The sequence below is a fragment of the Xiphias gladius genome, chromosome 3 (genome assembly GCF_016859285.1).
Source record: "Xiphias gladius isolate SHS-SW01 ecotype Sanya breed wild chromosome 3, ASM1685928v1, whole genome shotgun sequence".
NCBI lineage: Eukaryota > Metazoa > Chordata > Actinopteri > Istiophoriformes > Xiphiidae > Xiphias > Xiphias gladius.
The window spans coordinates 8,044,122-8,060,898 of NC_053402.1; the positions used below are offsets into that span (position 1 = coordinate 8,044,122).

At 43.5% G+C, this 16,777-nt stretch overlaps 1 protein-coding gene and 1 long non-coding RNA gene across 3 annotated transcripts in view; one reads left to right on the plus strand and one right to left on the minus strand.

Annotated features, from left to right (window-relative positions):
• LOC120784343 (trinucleotide repeat-containing gene 6B protein-like) overlaps positions 1–16,777 on the minus strand; it is a 17,264-nt gene continuing 487 nt past the window's right edge. The window contains exons 2-21 of the mRNA XM_040118085.1: positions 15,444–15,531; positions 14,971–14,992; positions 14,227–14,658; positions 11,161–14,019; positions 10,680–10,832; positions 10,263–10,453; positions 10,020–10,082; positions 9,713–9,871; positions 9,332–9,469; positions 7,123–7,323; positions 6,774–6,893; positions 6,162–6,372; positions 5,667–5,819; positions 5,281–5,448; positions 4,811–4,957; positions 3,969–4,061; positions 3,444–3,659; positions 3,111–3,181; positions 2,119–2,258; positions 1–2,024 (exon numbers count right to left, since the gene is read on the minus strand). Coding sequence (XP_039974019.1) covers positions 1,451–2,024; positions 2,119–2,258; positions 3,111–3,181; positions 3,444–3,659; positions 3,969–4,061; positions 4,811–4,957; positions 5,281–5,448; positions 5,667–5,819; positions 6,162–6,372; positions 6,774–6,893; positions 7,123–7,323; positions 9,332–9,469; positions 9,713–9,871; positions 10,020–10,082; positions 10,263–10,453; positions 10,680–10,832; positions 11,161–14,019; positions 14,227–14,658; positions 14,971–14,992; positions 15,444–15,500 — 6,168 coding nt within the window. The 5' untranslated portion in view covers positions 15,501–15,531 and the 3' untranslated portion in view covers positions 1–1,450. The remainder of the gene's footprint in view (positions 2,025–2,118; positions 2,259–3,110; positions 3,182–3,443; positions 3,660–3,968; positions 4,062–4,810; positions 4,958–5,280; positions 5,449–5,666; positions 5,820–6,161; positions 6,373–6,773; positions 6,894–7,122; positions 7,324–9,331; positions 9,470–9,712; positions 9,872–10,019; positions 10,083–10,262; positions 10,454–10,679; positions 10,833–11,160; positions 14,020–14,226; positions 14,659–14,970; positions 14,993–15,443; positions 15,532–16,777) is intronic.
• LOC120784489 overlaps positions 16,087–16,777 on the plus strand; it is a 2,760-nt gene continuing 2,069 nt past the window's right edge. The window contains exon 1 of one of the 2 annotated variants that reach the window (XR_005706449.1): positions 16,087–16,422. This is a non-coding gene — a long non-coding RNA (uncharacterized LOC120784489). The remainder of the gene's footprint in view (positions 16,423–16,777) is intronic. The other variant, XR_005706453.1, reaches the window with a different exon arrangement.

Sequence of the window (16,777 nt, forward strand, 5' to 3'; positions counted from 1 at the left end):
ACTTTCATCTTTATTAATCTTGTTCTCATTTGTTTAAATAAATTTTTCCTTTGTAAAATCTCAAAACGAAAACACTGAACAGGAGTGTTAAAGCCTGTCTTAATTTAAAACGAATACACAACAACAGAACATTAAAAACGTACGGTAACTCTTAATCTGCATCTGTAAACAACCCGTCCCACCCCTCCCTCCCACTCCACACAGTTTGATAAGATTTGGCATGTCCATTTTCTCAACGCATATGCCTTCAGCTCTTTGTGTCATTAAAATGTTCTTTTTTTAATTATTGCAGGTCGGACAATAAAAAAGACAAGTCTGCTAAAAAAAACAAACAACTTCAAATGAGAAAAAAAGCATTAGTGCCAATATTTCTTAACACACAGTCAGCAGTATACCGAATGCACTCAAAACATTTTTGTATAGACCTTCTGTATAGTAAGCAGCCTTGCCCACATTATGACAGGCAGGTAACATGCACACACACATTATCCTCACATTCATACACACGCACAACTGTGGTGGTTTAATCCACTTACTTGGTCTCAGTCTCACTCATACTCATGTCCATATAGCGTGATAATGTGCGCAGTATCGAAACATGGTGAAATGCAACATAGCCTCAAACTGCCAGCAATTTAACATTTATCACTGCAACAGTAACAAACATGTTCAAGAGAGAATAACAGAGAAAGAGTGCGTGAGATACAACAGTAGGAGGTCAGCATTTTTGAAAACAGAACAATGACATTTCTCAATATTTTCACTGTTCAAAATTAAAACCATACATACAAACAAACAGAAAAACAAACTTAACATACACAGTAAGATACAGTTCTGTTGTCAATCAGAGCTGTTTGCATGTGTTTGGATTCGGTCTCCATATTTAAGGGGACGTGAATACAAACTGCACTTTAACCTCACATCATGTAGTAGTTTTAAGTTCTTTTATACGATGAAGGTAATGCTGTTTACAGTGCCCATCTGTCTGAAGGCTTGTCTGTATTTGGTGTGTGCATGTGTATGTAAATCTGTTGAAAAGTCCCCTATTTACTAAGCACATTTCAATCCAGTCAAGTCTTTCAGACCTACTGACTTTTCATTCTTTTTCAGGTTTCAAGTCTAAGCAGTTGAAATCTTCATCTGTGGAAAAAGGCTGTATACACATCTAACAGTCCCTGCATTTGTTTATATAATAGCTTAAGTCTGGCCACGAGAATGTGTGTAAGCATGTCTCACATTTCTGCTTTATGTGTGTGCACATTAATATGCATACTATGTATATGTATGCACATGTCGTATATGTGTAGTACATTAATATGCATACCATGTAAAAGTGTGTGTGTGTGTGTGTGTGTGTGTGTGTGTGTGTGTGCTATATTAAGTACATATGAATCCCAGTGTATGTTGTATCAGTGTGTCCAAACCTACATGTACAAATGGAGGGGGCTCATCAGATGGAATCAGCTCCTCCTCCCAGCAGGTCACCGGGCAACAATGCTGCAGGGCTGTCCATTTGGTGCCTTTCCTCCATTTGCGGTGCCCCCCACAGGCTGCTGCTGGGGTATCCAGCAGTCATGCCCCCCCAGAACCCAGACCTCCCAGCCTCCACTCCCCCAACACCTCCACCCTCCCCCGACCCATTGGTGCTCCACTGGGAAAATATCCCCAGCCCGGATCCTTGGGCTGAAGAGGTGTCTGAAGAACTGCCTGTACCATCAAGACTTTGCCAGCCAGAGCCAGAGGACCTCACACTACCTAGAACCGCTGCTCCACTTTCCCCTCCTCCACCACCATTTCCATTTCCACTTGAAGTCGTGCCCACTGCTGCCCGCTCACTTCCTGGGGAGCTACCTCCACTGCTGGCCACAGCAGTGCCTGTTCCAGATGAACCCTGTGTCCCACCGGCCGCGGCCCCTCCTGAGCTGGCCCCCTCCGCCCCTCCGGCCTGGGAATGTGCAAAATAGCGAGCAACTTCTTCCTCACTCACAAACTCCGCCAGGATTGTGGTGTTGCCCAGAACACACCTGAGTGGAAGTTACAAGTCAAGGCTCTTTAGATCAACGGGAGCATGTTCAATGTTAAGTATAGTTGTATTTGTGAAATTAGAGGTTAACCTACATGTGCAGTGCACCCTGGGCCTTGGCTGCTTCCTGCCGGCTGCTGTAGCGAATCAGAGCGCTGCCCTGTGTCAGGCCGAGGTGGAAGGTCAGCAGGGGGCCATGCTGCATGCAGATAGTCCTCAGTGTGGAGCCATCGATCTACAGGGAAAGAAGAATAAAGGTTAAGATTTACTGTGTGCCTGTGTGTGGATGTGTGAAATGACAATGCTAGAGTAATTGTTCGCAATCTTGATTCATCAATTAATGGGATATGGAATGGTCAAGGAATCTACGAGGATATGCAACAATAGTTATGTGTATGAAGACTTGTGAATTAATAAATAATGCAGTGAGACTGTACATTATGGCTTTATCGGTCTGTAGTCCTGTCACAGTTACAGTAAGATACTCAAGTCGTGCAAGCCAGTGCACAAGAGCACTGAGTGAGGCCAAATGGATCATTGTAAAAAAAAAAAAAAAAAATCTATATGACTAAAAAAAAAAAAGAAAAATTTAGTCTAGACTTAGAATTAAAAATTTTCATTTCAATGCTTTTCCCAGAGCAGTGTCATGCCAGTATCATTTGAGCAGACCCTAATTGATTTAAAGGCTCATCCAACTTCACAATCCAATTACAGATGGGTCACACATCATTCTGCCTAATTTGCATAAGATAGACTGAAGGGGAATACAGATGATAAACACAGAGGTTTAATGCTTTTGAATTCAAACTCTGACCAGTTTTGTCTGGGCATCTGTTTTACTTTACAGTGATGATAAAACCCTTCATCACAACAGAATTTAATACCATTTTATTTCTACAGTATACTCCTGTTAAATCTTTACCTCACCCTTCTGCACCATTTCAGTTTAAAGACAGCAGGTTTACTGGTGGTGACAATGTTAACATTTTAAATTCACTGCTGCTACAAAATCCCAGAACATTTTGCTTCTAGTTTCTCCTCAGGGTTTCCTCTCAACCTGTCCTTCCTTCTTTTTCTGTTTACTTACCTGAGGGGTCAGGTTGCTCAGAAGCAACCAGCAGCTGCCTCTGGAGGCCACACCATCACTCCAAGCTGACCCTATGAAGAAAAAAGGAGTGAGACAAACAGAAAAGAAGACAAGGATGAAACAAGGGATGTCACAGTTGATGACAAACACAGAGATTACGGTGAAGATTACCTTATTTACATAAAGACAACTTTTATACTATGTTTCATGATACTGTGTACAGACCTGAGACATCAGGTCACTGTAAAGAAAGGTCTCTCTCTGTACAGTATATATTTAAGTCCTAAGTTGACAAATGGTTCTGAAATGAAATCTTTTCTCCGTAAACAGTACCTGGCCCAAATCTTGACTCTTGATTAATCCCACCCCCTCCCCAGCTCCGGGCCAGCCGTGGGCCTCCACTACCCCATGGGGAGGGCGAGGCCTGCTTCTGATTAGTTAAACCAGGAGGGGGGCGCGGCAGCTGCGAGCTGTTGCGATTGGTCTTCCACAACTTGTTTTGTCCGATGGGTTCTGGGGGCCAGCTGGGCTTGTACTCAGAGTACTTTCCTGAAGAGGAAATGGAGAGGGTGGGAGAAAGAGGGGGAAAACGAGTTTTGACAAACAGACCACAGAAATGGAAGTTGAAAAGGACACAGTACAGCTAAATCCTTAGGCATCTTTGCAGAAAAGGACTAAAAGGACTAATCTGTACACCAATTAAACACCAGTTAAATACAATTCAAACACAATTATAGTTAAAGAAAAAAAGAAATTGAAAAGCAAATGACAACTGAGCTAATAAGATGAGGGAGATTCAAAAGTAAAAATGCAAAAGGAAATAAAGAGTATATGAAAATCGAACAAATCAAAACATACCTGTGCTGTGTGCATTGCTGAGGGGGCTGTCTGAGGCACTGTAGGGCCAGGCACCAGGTGAAGGCAGCGAGGTGTTGAGGGAGGGGTTTGGCCCTACAAAACATTATAAGGTTATTAACAAATCCTGTGATAAACAAGACAGGGCTACCAAAGTACACCTGGACTGCAGACTGCAGAGTCTATGGCAAACACTGTTTGTCAAACTGGCACTGGAGCATGTTTAAGTATTTCCAAAACTTGGGTCATGTGACTAAAAAAAAAACACACACACACACACACACACACACACACACACACACACACACACACACACACACACACACACACACGACAAGTTTGGAAAACATGCCTGTTCATGTGTGTTTTGACAATGGGAAGTTAGTGAGTGAAAGACATTTATTCTCAATCCAACAAAATAAGGAAACAATATGAGACAACAAAATGATGGATCATTATTCCCCATACTTTTCCAGCGCTTTACAGTGATAACAGTTAGTGATGAACAGATTTATTGCTCAGTCCTAATCCTCATAGGAGAGAGCTGTGGCTTCGAATGGGAATTCAACATAATGAACTCTGTTAACAACTGTACCTTAAGCTGTACAATAGATAGTATTTTAAAAATTCCTTTAGTCATTCGTTCTCTTGCTGGTCAAAAGTGACCAAAGGCATTACAATACTAAACCCCTTATAATCTATTCTTTGCTTTTTTCTGGGACAAAATTGAAACTTTTGTCAATACAAATCTCAAAATTTGAGATTTATAAGTAATACTTTAAAGTGCCAATGCTAAAACCAATACCTATGCTAAATCGAAATGTTGGGTACATTTAGTCAAATACCTATGTTGTCTCGCAGTAACTGATGGTCAGAGTCATTGAGGCTCGGGGGTCCTGGGGAGCCAAGAACACTACCAGGAGTCATGTAGGGGTCGGACTCAGGGTCCCCACTACTCTGGATTCCCTTCCAGGGCACACCGGGTTGGAACTCTGTCATCAGATAACAGAAAACTTGTTTGATTGAAATGATATGCTATCGTGGCTGCGTGTATTGTCGTGGATATGTTTATTAAGGGACCATTTGACTAAGCCTCTGATAATCTTTAACCCAGCATGCATAATGGCCATAAAATTAAGAGAACTTGAATGTTATTAGTTTGAGGTTCTTTCTTTAGATTAGGTACTAAAATTACACTTATCTAATAAAAAAGGCGCACCCTGCACATTTGATCCTGAGTCGAAATGAACTCTGTCTATTTCTTCTCTGATCCTGACTCATCGTGGTAGCAAGTAGTAAAGAAAGACAAACTCACCTGGAGGCCAGCTGGATGTGGCAGGTTTGTTCCCCATTTTACTACCAGGAGTTCGGTGCCAGTTCTCTACAGAGCCCTGTGGGGGAATCCCTAAACCATCACTGCCCAGCATTTCATACTGGGAGTAAGGGGATCCTCCTCTCACCTTTATAGCACTAGGTAAAGGGCCTTGGCAATGGCAAACAAAAAAGAAATAAGGTCAAACAGACTGACATGAATATGTTTTAAATCACTTTGACCGACAGTGGTTCATTTACATATACTGTGAATGAAGGCGATTACCAGCACAGTTAACACCAGATTGACAAGAACCAGGGAGGTGAGCTTTCTCAAAGTTTTTATTTTACCTTTAAAAATATCCTATTATGAACCATCTGTTAACCCACCATTCTTGTGAAGGGTTGTGTCAGGAGAAGAGGGAGCTGGGGAGTGTCCCTCCATCATCCATTTGAAGCGGGACTGCTGTCCTCCTGTGTCCTTCATCCCTCCCATAATGGGACCAAGCTCCAGTCCTGACAGGTTACTACCAGGGCCAAGCCCTGAGAAGAGGTCAGTTTTTACACAAATTAGACAGCTATAACTGGTTGGCTGTTATTGGCTCACCTAGACAAACAGACAGACCAGCGACCAGATACTGAGACTCTAATATTGCAGATGGGCATAGCTGTATGCTATTACCGTAGGGCACACTTGATCCTAACCTAAGTGTCTGTTGATTTGCTGACTTCATGTACCCATAAGACAGGATTCTACAATGCTATTTTGACAGCCCAAGAAACACCAATAGAAGTTAACAAAACCTTATACTAGTTTTATTTATTGTTATCTATACAGCTGACTGCACCAGTATAACCCACAAACATTTTGCCTGTTTGACTCACCAGAGTACATCCCTTGAGTTTTGGCATGAAGGTCTGATAAGGGGCCCCCCATTCCAGATTGCTGAAGGGGGTCTAACATGGGCTGTTTGGATAGGCCTCCTCCCAGGTGAGAGGGGGACAATTTGGAGCCTCCTCCTCCTGCAACAGCTCCTCCCACTCCACCCTGCTGATGCTGTCTCTGCTGCTGCAGAATAGCCATAATCCTTGCCAACTAAGGAGGACATGATTCAAGAAAATCACTATCAGAATGACTGCAAATACAATAAATGGTCACAAATGATCTTGGTAAATAAACGCCTTATTTGCCAATATTAGAGCAATATATGTTCTAGTCTACATGATTATGGGGTACATTTCAGTCACACTGATGACCAGAGGGTTTAAATGATTGTATGATAGAATATGTTACGTCTTAATATTATAAAGTATTTAAAAAAACAACAACAACAAACTTCTGAAAAGTTTTGACCAATGTCTGGCCACAACCAATTTCGTACTGTCCATACTGTGATCAAGACAGTGTTGTTGCAGTAGAGAAATACAAAAGTAATGGTTGAGGTCCTGATGACACTGCATGGTATGGTATAGAGCGTATAATATAATCATGCTCACCTGCTGTGGGTCTGGCTGCTGCCTGAGAGGCTGAGGCTGAGGGAACTTCCTCTGGTTCTGCAGGAGCTGCTGTTGCTGCTGCTGTTGCTGCTGCTGCTGCTGTAACAGGAGCTGACAAGCCTGCAGGGTGGTGGGCAGAAATGGTCAGAGATGGTGGTTAACATAGTATATATAAGATAGTGCTCACATACAGGCCATGTGAGTATGCTAGTAGGGGTGGGATTACTACAATTCACCATGTAATTTAAGATATTCCAATAGAGTTACACGAAGGCAGTCTACAATTAAATATTTATTTCAATTCGATGAATCAATCCATTAATCAACAATCTAAGATTTCTGCACGTACCAGATGGAACTGCTGCATGTGGGGGTAAATGTTGCTGAGCACTGCTAGCTGCTGTGGGGAAATCTGAGGAGGGAACACTCCTCCACCAACACCACCGACCCCTCCGACACTTCCAACGCTGCCGACACCCCCTACTCCTCCAACCACTCCACCCACACTGCCACCAGGAGAGGGCATCTGCTTCAGCATAGGACCCGGCACCTGCACATCACAAGAATTTATTTACATATTGCTGTTAATACAGACACTTGATGGAGTAATATAAGAAAAAGGGACACTCCATTCATTGAGCTCCGTTCATTCCAAATTTATGAATGACTATATATATTCAAATTCATTGAAATTCATAATTTCAAAAAACTTCTTGCATGCCATGAAGTCATATGAAAGGTGCGTAAGATCAAAAACTATTGGCTGGGCAGAAAGAATCCCACACTCTATCCAGTCTTTGTGGAGATGAGGGCTCTGTACATTAAATTGTTATACTTGTTAAAGTGATGTAAATATGTGCAGGTTGACTCTTTATCAGCATTGGCCGTGCAAGGTTCAGGATGATTTAAAACAGTAGATGGGGTATTGAGCCATTTTCAAACAATGAAATGCTGACTTTTATAACTGGGGTATAAAATGATATCAACACCAACATTGATGTGTTTCATCACAGTACAGTCATATCATTTATTTTACAGCTCAGAAAAAAAATGTTATGAAGTGTGCAGTACCTCTTTAAGAAACATTTTTCTTATTACATAGTTTTATATTTTTTTCGTAATAGTTTATTTTTATGCTTTCCTTTTTAATATAAATGATTTTAGTGTATTGTGACTACTTTTGTTTTCCATTTTTAGATTTATTTTAGTGTTTTTTTGTTTTATTTTGTTTTTTACTTTTTGAAGACTATGGACACAATGTAGTGTGATATGAAACTGATTTGTAAAAAAATGTTCTTCTCTAATGTCCCTAATCTTTATTGTGATGTGATCCTGCTTTCTATAGTATTGTTCAATTTCCTACTTATGTTTCCTTACGAAGAGCTCAGTATCATTTTTTTATATTTGAAGGGGAGAACCTTTTTAAATTCTTTGGTGAGAGCCTTTAGCATATATATTAACAAGCTGTTTGTATGGTGCTATTTGTCTAAGTGAACTTTGACTGATAAAGGTCTGAGGACCAAAATGTTGTAAATAAAGTGAGTACAAATGATGGACCCTGTGGGGGATTCTTTGTTTTCTGAGAACTTTAAAAGATTTCTTTCTAAATGAAAACAGGATTGATTTTTGGATTTATCAGATATGTGCATATCCACAAAGTAAGACAGAGCAGAATTCAATTTTGAGCAGCCACTTCTTACAAAATGGCCTCCAATGAAGCCAAGAGAGTTCGAGATGCAACAAGTGTAGGGCTCATTACTGTAGAGGCCAGATGAATTGGACAACTAAGGTGCCGTCTCCTGTTTGGCAATTTTATAATTTCTCTGATACAGAGAACTAAGGAATGCTGGGAAGATAAAACAATTAAATAAACAGTTAATGCACAGTACACAGGAAATAAACAGGATGAAGTAGATTATTTTGTAATGTCTAAACACTGTGTAAATGACCTCTTAAAAGCTACTCTCTTGCTTAAAAGCCACATAAGCCACTGCTGTTTTATTTATTGTCAGACCACGAGGTAATCAAGCAATAAATAATTCTGTTCAACAGCTAGCAAGCCCAATAAACAATATGTGAGTATACTAACCTGATTAACATATCAATGTAGGTTTACTGCATAGCATGTTGCCACCAACTATTTACGATGTGCAGTGTCAGCATTATTATGGACAATATGTACTGAAAATCATACAATGGCATATAATGATGCATTCGAAATCTAGTTCAAGCTTCCAAGTTGGACAAGTGCAAGTCATATGTTTGTGACTAATTATGTTCCAACCTTTCATGCTGTGCTGATGAATTTTATGTATAAATTTACGTGTCGATTAACGAACTCAAAAAAAATGTAATCATAAGGGCCTTAACTGAACCTACACAACGTTATTTTTTTATTTTTATACTTATATGTATCTATCTGAAATAAATTTAAGTAAGTAAGTACATATAACCAACCAAAACTTTTGTTTATGTTAAGTCAACATTGGCAGTACTCCATCTCTCCTGGATACAACATTCATCATGACTAATAACATCAGAGACAGAATACAGCAGACCTGAGCAGACAGGAACTGATGAGGCACTTGAGCACGTAACCCCTGGGAGGGGTTCATCGGATGCATGCCAGGTTGGTGCATCCCTCGAGGCTGAGGCATCCCTCCACCACTGCCAACAAACACTCCATGGCCACCCATCTGGTGTTCAATGGAAACCATAAAACAAAAGTATTACATTTGCTGTGAATATTTCTCATCTCATCATAGTAATTTTTACACTTAAGTCCTAAAGTGAGCAGAAGTAACACTTGACTTAGATTTTTACACCCATGTAGCAGATATTGTTGATATAAAAATTGAAATAATACAATATGATAACTAAATTTAAAAATGGAAGGTCTGGAAAGTGACTTAATACTAGTGAGCACTATAAACACTTACCTTTTCACCATACGGCCCCATGTCAACAGAACCCATGTCTTTGGAACTAGGCAAGCGGTAACCTCCACCACCTCTTCCTCCCCTTCGCATCTCTCCGTTATAGTCAGTTATTCCTCTCTTGTCTACTTCCATCTTTTTGTCATCACTTGGGTCATCACCCTAAGAAAAGACAACAATTCATTTAGTGGCCTTGCACTCATTCATAGGACACTAACAGAGGCCTCATTGATAATCCATCCATCCTAATGGCATTATCAATATGGGTCATTACAACTGCTGATTCTTCTTTAGTGAATTAACATCTTACCAGAAGACCCATGTTTGAAAACTGGCGTGACACTGGGTTCATCCAACTGTCCCCACCTCCACTCTTTGGGAAAGAAATTGAAACATCATTCTCAGTCAAAAAAGAAAATGAAAAAAGTACAAATGATAGTCAGCATTGAAGATAAAGTTAAAAAACCAATTGAGAACTGATTTGTCATAATACAATGAACCAAGAGAGGCCACATAAACTTGTTTGTGTGTCCTAGAACCTCCTGTTCCCTACCTTGATGTTGCTTCTCTTTCCTCCGTGAGTCTGACCCCAGCCTCCAGAGTTGAAGGAGGAACTGCTTCCCTGGGACCCAGTGCTGTTCCAGACCCCTCCACCGCCATCATCTTCCTCATCCCAGCTGGGGTGACGGGAGGCTGCAACAGAGCCCTCTCCCTTCCCGCCCCAGCTTTCCATCGACTTGGTGCCTGCGGCAAAGACAAAGCAGATGGTTATGATCATGTTAGCCGCCATTTCTCTAGCTTCCCTCTGTTTGGAACTTGTGTTTTGAAAATGAATCCCATTCAAACTGAGAGATGTGTAACGTTGCTTGATTTGAGACTCAGCATCATGTCTCGAAATGATAGTAAGTATCAACTACTCAGAATTCAGATATTGTAATATTTTGAATTACACATTTTTTTCTATTCTTACCAGGTTTACCAGGGTTGGCTGAAGGGTTCCCCCATCCAGAGGCTTTGCCAGGTTCATCTGGATCCCCCCAACTTGTTGCTCCATCTGACGCCTGGCCCCATGCAGCTGTACCATTATCCACAGATTGTGCACCTCCTCCCCACATACCTGGACCTGGAGATTGATGAAATTGGATAAAGCACTTTAGAATGTGCCAAAGAAAAATATCACGATAAATATGTGACACTGATGAGAAGAGTCAGTATGGTCAATGAGGTGTCAATGAGGCTGACATTAGCAAATATTTTTGTGCTCTGCTGCAGCTTTTTCTGATATATGGCATCAAAGACATAAAAAATAATTGTGACATTGCTGAAACTCATAAAGTGATGGCAGAGTAAAGAAAAATTTGCAATATTTTAACAACAATTCAAACGCTGATGCTCAATCTACTTTGGGTGTCGCTTGCCAAATGCCCACTTATTTGTAAACTTCTGCTTACCCACTGCAGCAGGGTTTGTGTCCCTGCTGTGCTGCATCCCCTGCTGCCTTCTAGGTGGTTGTTGCTGCATGGATGGTGGTGGGGCCTTCTGACCATGGCTTTGGCTAGGTGTTGCACCTTTCTTGTCCCACAAGTTCACATTCTTGCTGTTGTAGCGAGTCGGGTCTCCCCAGGCCGAAGTGCCATCGTCAATCTCCATTTTGCGACTGATGGACTGAGGGGAGGGTTCTTCCCAGCCACTGGGCTCCAGGGTGTCCCCCCCACCTCCAGAGATTTGGGGGATTGGGCCAGAGGTCCAGCCTGAACTTTGGTTCTGAATCTTGGATGGTGGACCCCCACCTCCAACAGTGGACCGGCTGTTCCACCCTCCTTGTATGGGACCTCCTGGTGGCTGCTGGCCCTGTGATTGGTGTTGCTGTTGATTTGGGGCTTTCATTGGTGCCACTTGGCTGTTTGGTATCTGTGCTGCTGCTGTGTGGGGCTTGGCAGTCCCCCAGTCCTGGTGGGATTTGCCTCCCCCCACATCTCCCCCTCCCCATCCTATTCGCTGAGATCCCCCTTCATCCAAATTACCCCAGGAAGATCCCTCATCAGAGTTGCTTCCACCTCTGCTTCGGCGGTCTCCCCACCCACCTCCAGGTATAGAGTCTCTCTGTCCCCAGTCTCCTCCTCCTCCACACTGTCCTCCCCAAGCAGCTGCCTCTCCTCTTCCAGTCCCCTTCCATCCCCCTGTCCCTTTATCCTCTGGACCATTTGCCCACCCACTACCCTGTTCTCCAATGTCTCTCCTGTTCCCTCCTCCTTCTCTGTGATCCCTCCATTGTTGTTCTTCAGTGCCCCATCCTTTGCCCTGGTTCTCGGGTGGGAGATTACCCCAGCCTCCAGCTGCCTTCCCTGGGTTGCCCTCCATATCTTCTTCTGGCATTCCTGGCTTCCTTATAGTACTACCAGGCAAGTGAGGACCACAGGTGGACTGTGTAGCACCACCATCCCAGCCATCTTTCACTGTAGCAGGACCAGAGTTTAGGCTGGTCTTGTGACAGCCAGAAGATGAATCATTAGTTATTGAACTGGTGTTAGACGGGTACCCAGGAACGCGACTAGTGGTAGTGTTCATGGTTGCTGATGAGAATGCAGAGGATGATGAAGTGCTTCTTTCATATCTGTTTCCTACTCCTGCTGTGGTGTCCAAATCCCAGGCCACATTCTGTCGAATCTGGGTCTGCCCCCAGCCCATGTTAGAAAGAACCCTGGGGTCCAGGTCAGATCGATTCAGCATGCTAAGTAAGGCCACTTCAGCATTGGAGGTCTCGTGGGAGCGGTGGCGCACAGATGAAGTTCGGTCCTGCTTATGACTGCTCCCACTCCCCTCTCCACCACTTCCAGCTATTGAACCTCCTCCGCTAGAGGAGGAAGGTCCTCCACCTCCAGTGCCTCCACTCTGCCCTCCTCCTCCACCCCACTCCCCAACCACCCCATCCCCACTTTCCATCCCTTTCTGATTGTCCCAAGCTTTTGCCATAGTTTCAAACTTTGGTGAGGCAGAGTCCTGCAAAACGCTGCCACCAATACCTACACTGCCTCCACTACTGCTGCTGTTGCTGCTCCCATCTCCTCCTCTTCCACTTGCTATTGCTAAGTTGCTTGAACTTACACCTCCCTCTGTGCCACCCCACTCTGCTTCTGAACTGCCTCCTTCCCACGCTCCCTGAGATACCACTGGGGTATTTGAGCCACCATCATTCCCCCTGCCCCACCCTGACTTCTCACTCTGACTACCAAAGCCCCAAACATTCCCTTCCTGCCCCTGAGCTCCAGTCCCTCCTCCACCCCACCCATCTGCCTGTGATGGACCTGCACTGAGGTCAGAGGACACTGGAGGCATGGATCTCCAAGAAGAAGCAGCAGCTAAGGAAGAAGACGAAGAGCCAGAAAGATTACCACCCCCTTCTTCTTCAACACTAGCAACCCCACAGTCCCTCTCATCACCATCTTCTTCTTTTGGTCCTGCTCCTCGTGCTCCCCCGCCTGAACCCAGCTCCGGCCCTGGGTTTCCTAATTGCTGTTGCGGTTCTCCAGTCCTGGCCCCCACAGCTGTCTCAGTGTGCTGCTGATGAAGACCGGTTTGATTCACAGATGAAAGAGAGTGAGTGGTGATGATGGTGGTGCTGGCAGAGAACGAGGGAGCTGAAGTAATGGACAAGTGTAGTGGAAGGCCGTCGCTAGCTGACGTTGGTGTCCCACCCTGCACCAGGGCAGGCCAGGCAGAGGGGTTCACGTTGGGGTTGAAATTGGCACCAGAGACACTGCTGCCACCCACTGGGCTCTCCTGAGACCCAGGAAGAAGATGGGAGACTTTGGAATTGTAAAATGCTGCTGATCCTAGACCTGCCTCCACCTGAGAGGAGGTGGAAGAGCCCCAGACACCACCACTTGACTGAACACATTCATTAAGTGAGGAAGAGGAGGAAAGAGGAGAAGAACGAGGTGGGGAAGGATTGTCCATGTTCCCTACTCCTCCTCCTACTGCTCCTCCCTTCTGCTGGATGTTTCTTTCACTCCATGAGGCACTACTGTTGTTATTGTTACTGGGGCAGTCTTGCTCCTGCAACCCTCCTCCAGCCCCATCAGAACTCAATTTGGCCCCGCCTAGGATGCTTGGCCAATCCTCCAGGTCAGTCCCATCCACAATCACCTTCCCGCAGCCCTGAGAAGAGGACTGGCTGCCAGAGCCTGCCCCCCATGTGGAATTTGCATAAGTTGAAGTAGTAGAAGTAGAAGATGACGACAGAGCAGCGACACATAATGAGGATGAGGAGAAGTTGGGGGGTGAAGGGGAGGATGAGCCCAGGTTGGAATCTATATGGACAAAATTGAGACCATTGGACTTAACTGACATGTTATGCACTGACAATACTAACTAATGACTTGTGTAACGTACCAAATGGTGGTCCCAATATATAATAGCTTTAAGACAGAAGATCACTAATGTTTGTTGCACATGGTACTCAGTGGACTAAATATTAAACATAATAATATCTTTTTTTTTCTGAGACATTGACCCACCTGCGCCTCCAGCTGTGCTTGCACCGGGGTTATCTGCTCCCTGTGAAGAAACAGGGGGGGGGCCTACCCAGCCACTGCCTCCTCCTGTACCCCCTTCCCCTCCTCCTCCCCCCAGCAGCATGGAGGACAGTGGTGGCTGGCCCCTCTTCAGTAACACTTTATGGTCCTGCTGGCAGCGAAATCTTGGTGGAACCTCTCTGGACATGTATCGCTGCTGCTGGGAAGTCTGGCTTCCAGAGGGGGAGGAGGAGGGCTGTCCGTTGGCCACAGCAGTCCGCTGTTTTGCATTGTTCCCACCACCAGGAGGAACTTGTGCAGAAACCCCAGCTGCACCAGGACTGGGGGATGAGGGGGCAACAGGGCCAGGGCTGGGGGACACTGAGCCTGGGGTGGTGAGCGGCTGGGAGCAGGAGGGCTTGGCTGATTCTGGCACTGAAATACACAAATAATAAAGGGTGTGAATGTCTGATAGACTTAAGCACAATAAAAAGAAAAAGGCAATATGGGTATGTTACTCAAGGTAGGTTAAGCTACGTAACAGTTTAAATTTTTTGAGAAAATCTGTAAAGTGGAGTGTGAGCATACATGTGCATACCCCACGCAATAATTTCCTTGGTCATCACAATGTATTAAAGTTTTTATAGGAAGTGGGCACTGCTGATTAAAGCAAATTTTACAGCAATACATAGAATTCATATCACTGAGGAGCATGATGATGACAAACACAAAAGAATCATTACATACCTTTGATTTTCTGTTCTGTCACCTAAAATAGAAAGAATAAATGAATTAAATATAAGGCAGAAGAATATTTGCTGGTGGCAAATTGATAAAGCAACAAGAAATGTTTGTTTTCAGATTACTACCTACATTAATCCATGTAGGTCTACAAGAGTGATCTTCCTAGGTTTTAGTGTCACTACTGTAACTGAGAAATAAACTAGCATGACACTGTTTCAGCAAACATAAAAATGTGAAATTTGATATTCATTTTTACAATCATTCCCAAAGATTTAAGCTTTAAAACTTAAAAGTTACCTGAGAAAATATTGAAAATGGCAAATAATTTTTGAACTGTATTAGCTTCAATTAAAAAAAAAAAAAAAAAAAATCCTGGGCTAGTAAGTGGGTAATGATATAGAAGCAGGAATATCACACAGATTATTTGCAAAATATACAGGCAAAGTCAGTTGTGAATGTTTGGTGACACTGTTTACCTTCTGAGAGGTTTCCCTTTTCCTTTTATCTTCTTTCTTCTTTTTCTTGTCTTCCATGAACCACTGTTCCCTTTCCTGATTCTCCTGTCTGTGAAGAGAAATGCACACATTAAATTATGTATGTTACATCTCAAGCCTCACTGAAAGTAATTTAATGCTCATAAAAGCATACCTTTTTTACAGACACAATTACACTTTGAATCAAAATTAATATTATGTAATTTCACCAGATCACTGCCAAGTATACTCCTACACAGTCAATGTTGTAAGTATTGTAACATTAACCAGGGGCAGCCAGCTTGACAACAGTCTATGGTGGCCTAGGTTTTCACTGAATAATTCATTAACCAGCAAACGATTGCAATTCCAAACAACACATGCAGAAGCCAAACAAATAACTGCCTTCAAACTCTACGTTTCTGGAAAAGTCGGGTTCTCTTGCATTACAGTAGAGACTGTAATGGTATCATGTTTCAGCTTTAATACTAGCTATAATGTACGTACATCATGGGATGTGTCTAGTTTTATTAAGGACAGGCTGTCGCTGACCTCACATTTGCCCCCACCCTGCCAAAAGTAAACGTATGAGTTGTGTATGCATACCCCAGCCACGTGAGGCCTTTTTTGTGGAAAGCAATTCTTGTTGGAAAAGTAAAGGGATCTCAGATACCAGAGAGCTGCCAATATGACTGGACCCAGTGTTTCTGTTAGCTAAGCTGCACATGATTAGCACCATGTCATACAGCTTCTATGAAAGCTAACTGGAAGCTAAGTTATGGCTTTAACCCTTCGCCGTATTGTATTTAAATACACCCGCTGACATTACCTTTCACAATCAGTTTACGTAATGTGTGAAAACCCCTACGAGGCAGACGTTTACAGCCGCAATAGGAGCAAACGACCTGGATTTCGTACAATTAACAGGCCAGAAATGAATAGCTGTGCTGCTGCTAGGGACCACCAGAAGCGCTTCACTCGGGTAAGCAGCTGGCTAATGCTAGTCGACTTTAAAAGCAGCGGCTGAGCGCTGTGCAGTGACCCGAAAAGCCGGGGGCTCGGGAGGATCGGCTGTCCCAGAGCAATCTGTCTCTACCGCTCCGCGCGACAAATCTAACCTATACGCAGTTTACTGCGGACAACAGGCACTACATAGTAGCTAAAGATATCCCCCTTATTTTCAAACACTACGTTTCATTTACACGGCTTTCTGTCGTGTTTCGTAACTTTATAGAGCGCACAATAACACTACTGACAAGTCAGTCAACAGAATCCGAGCAAGCTGGTTCATCAGTACTAACGGTCGACAGGGCCAAATTAAACGTCGAACTTCAGTG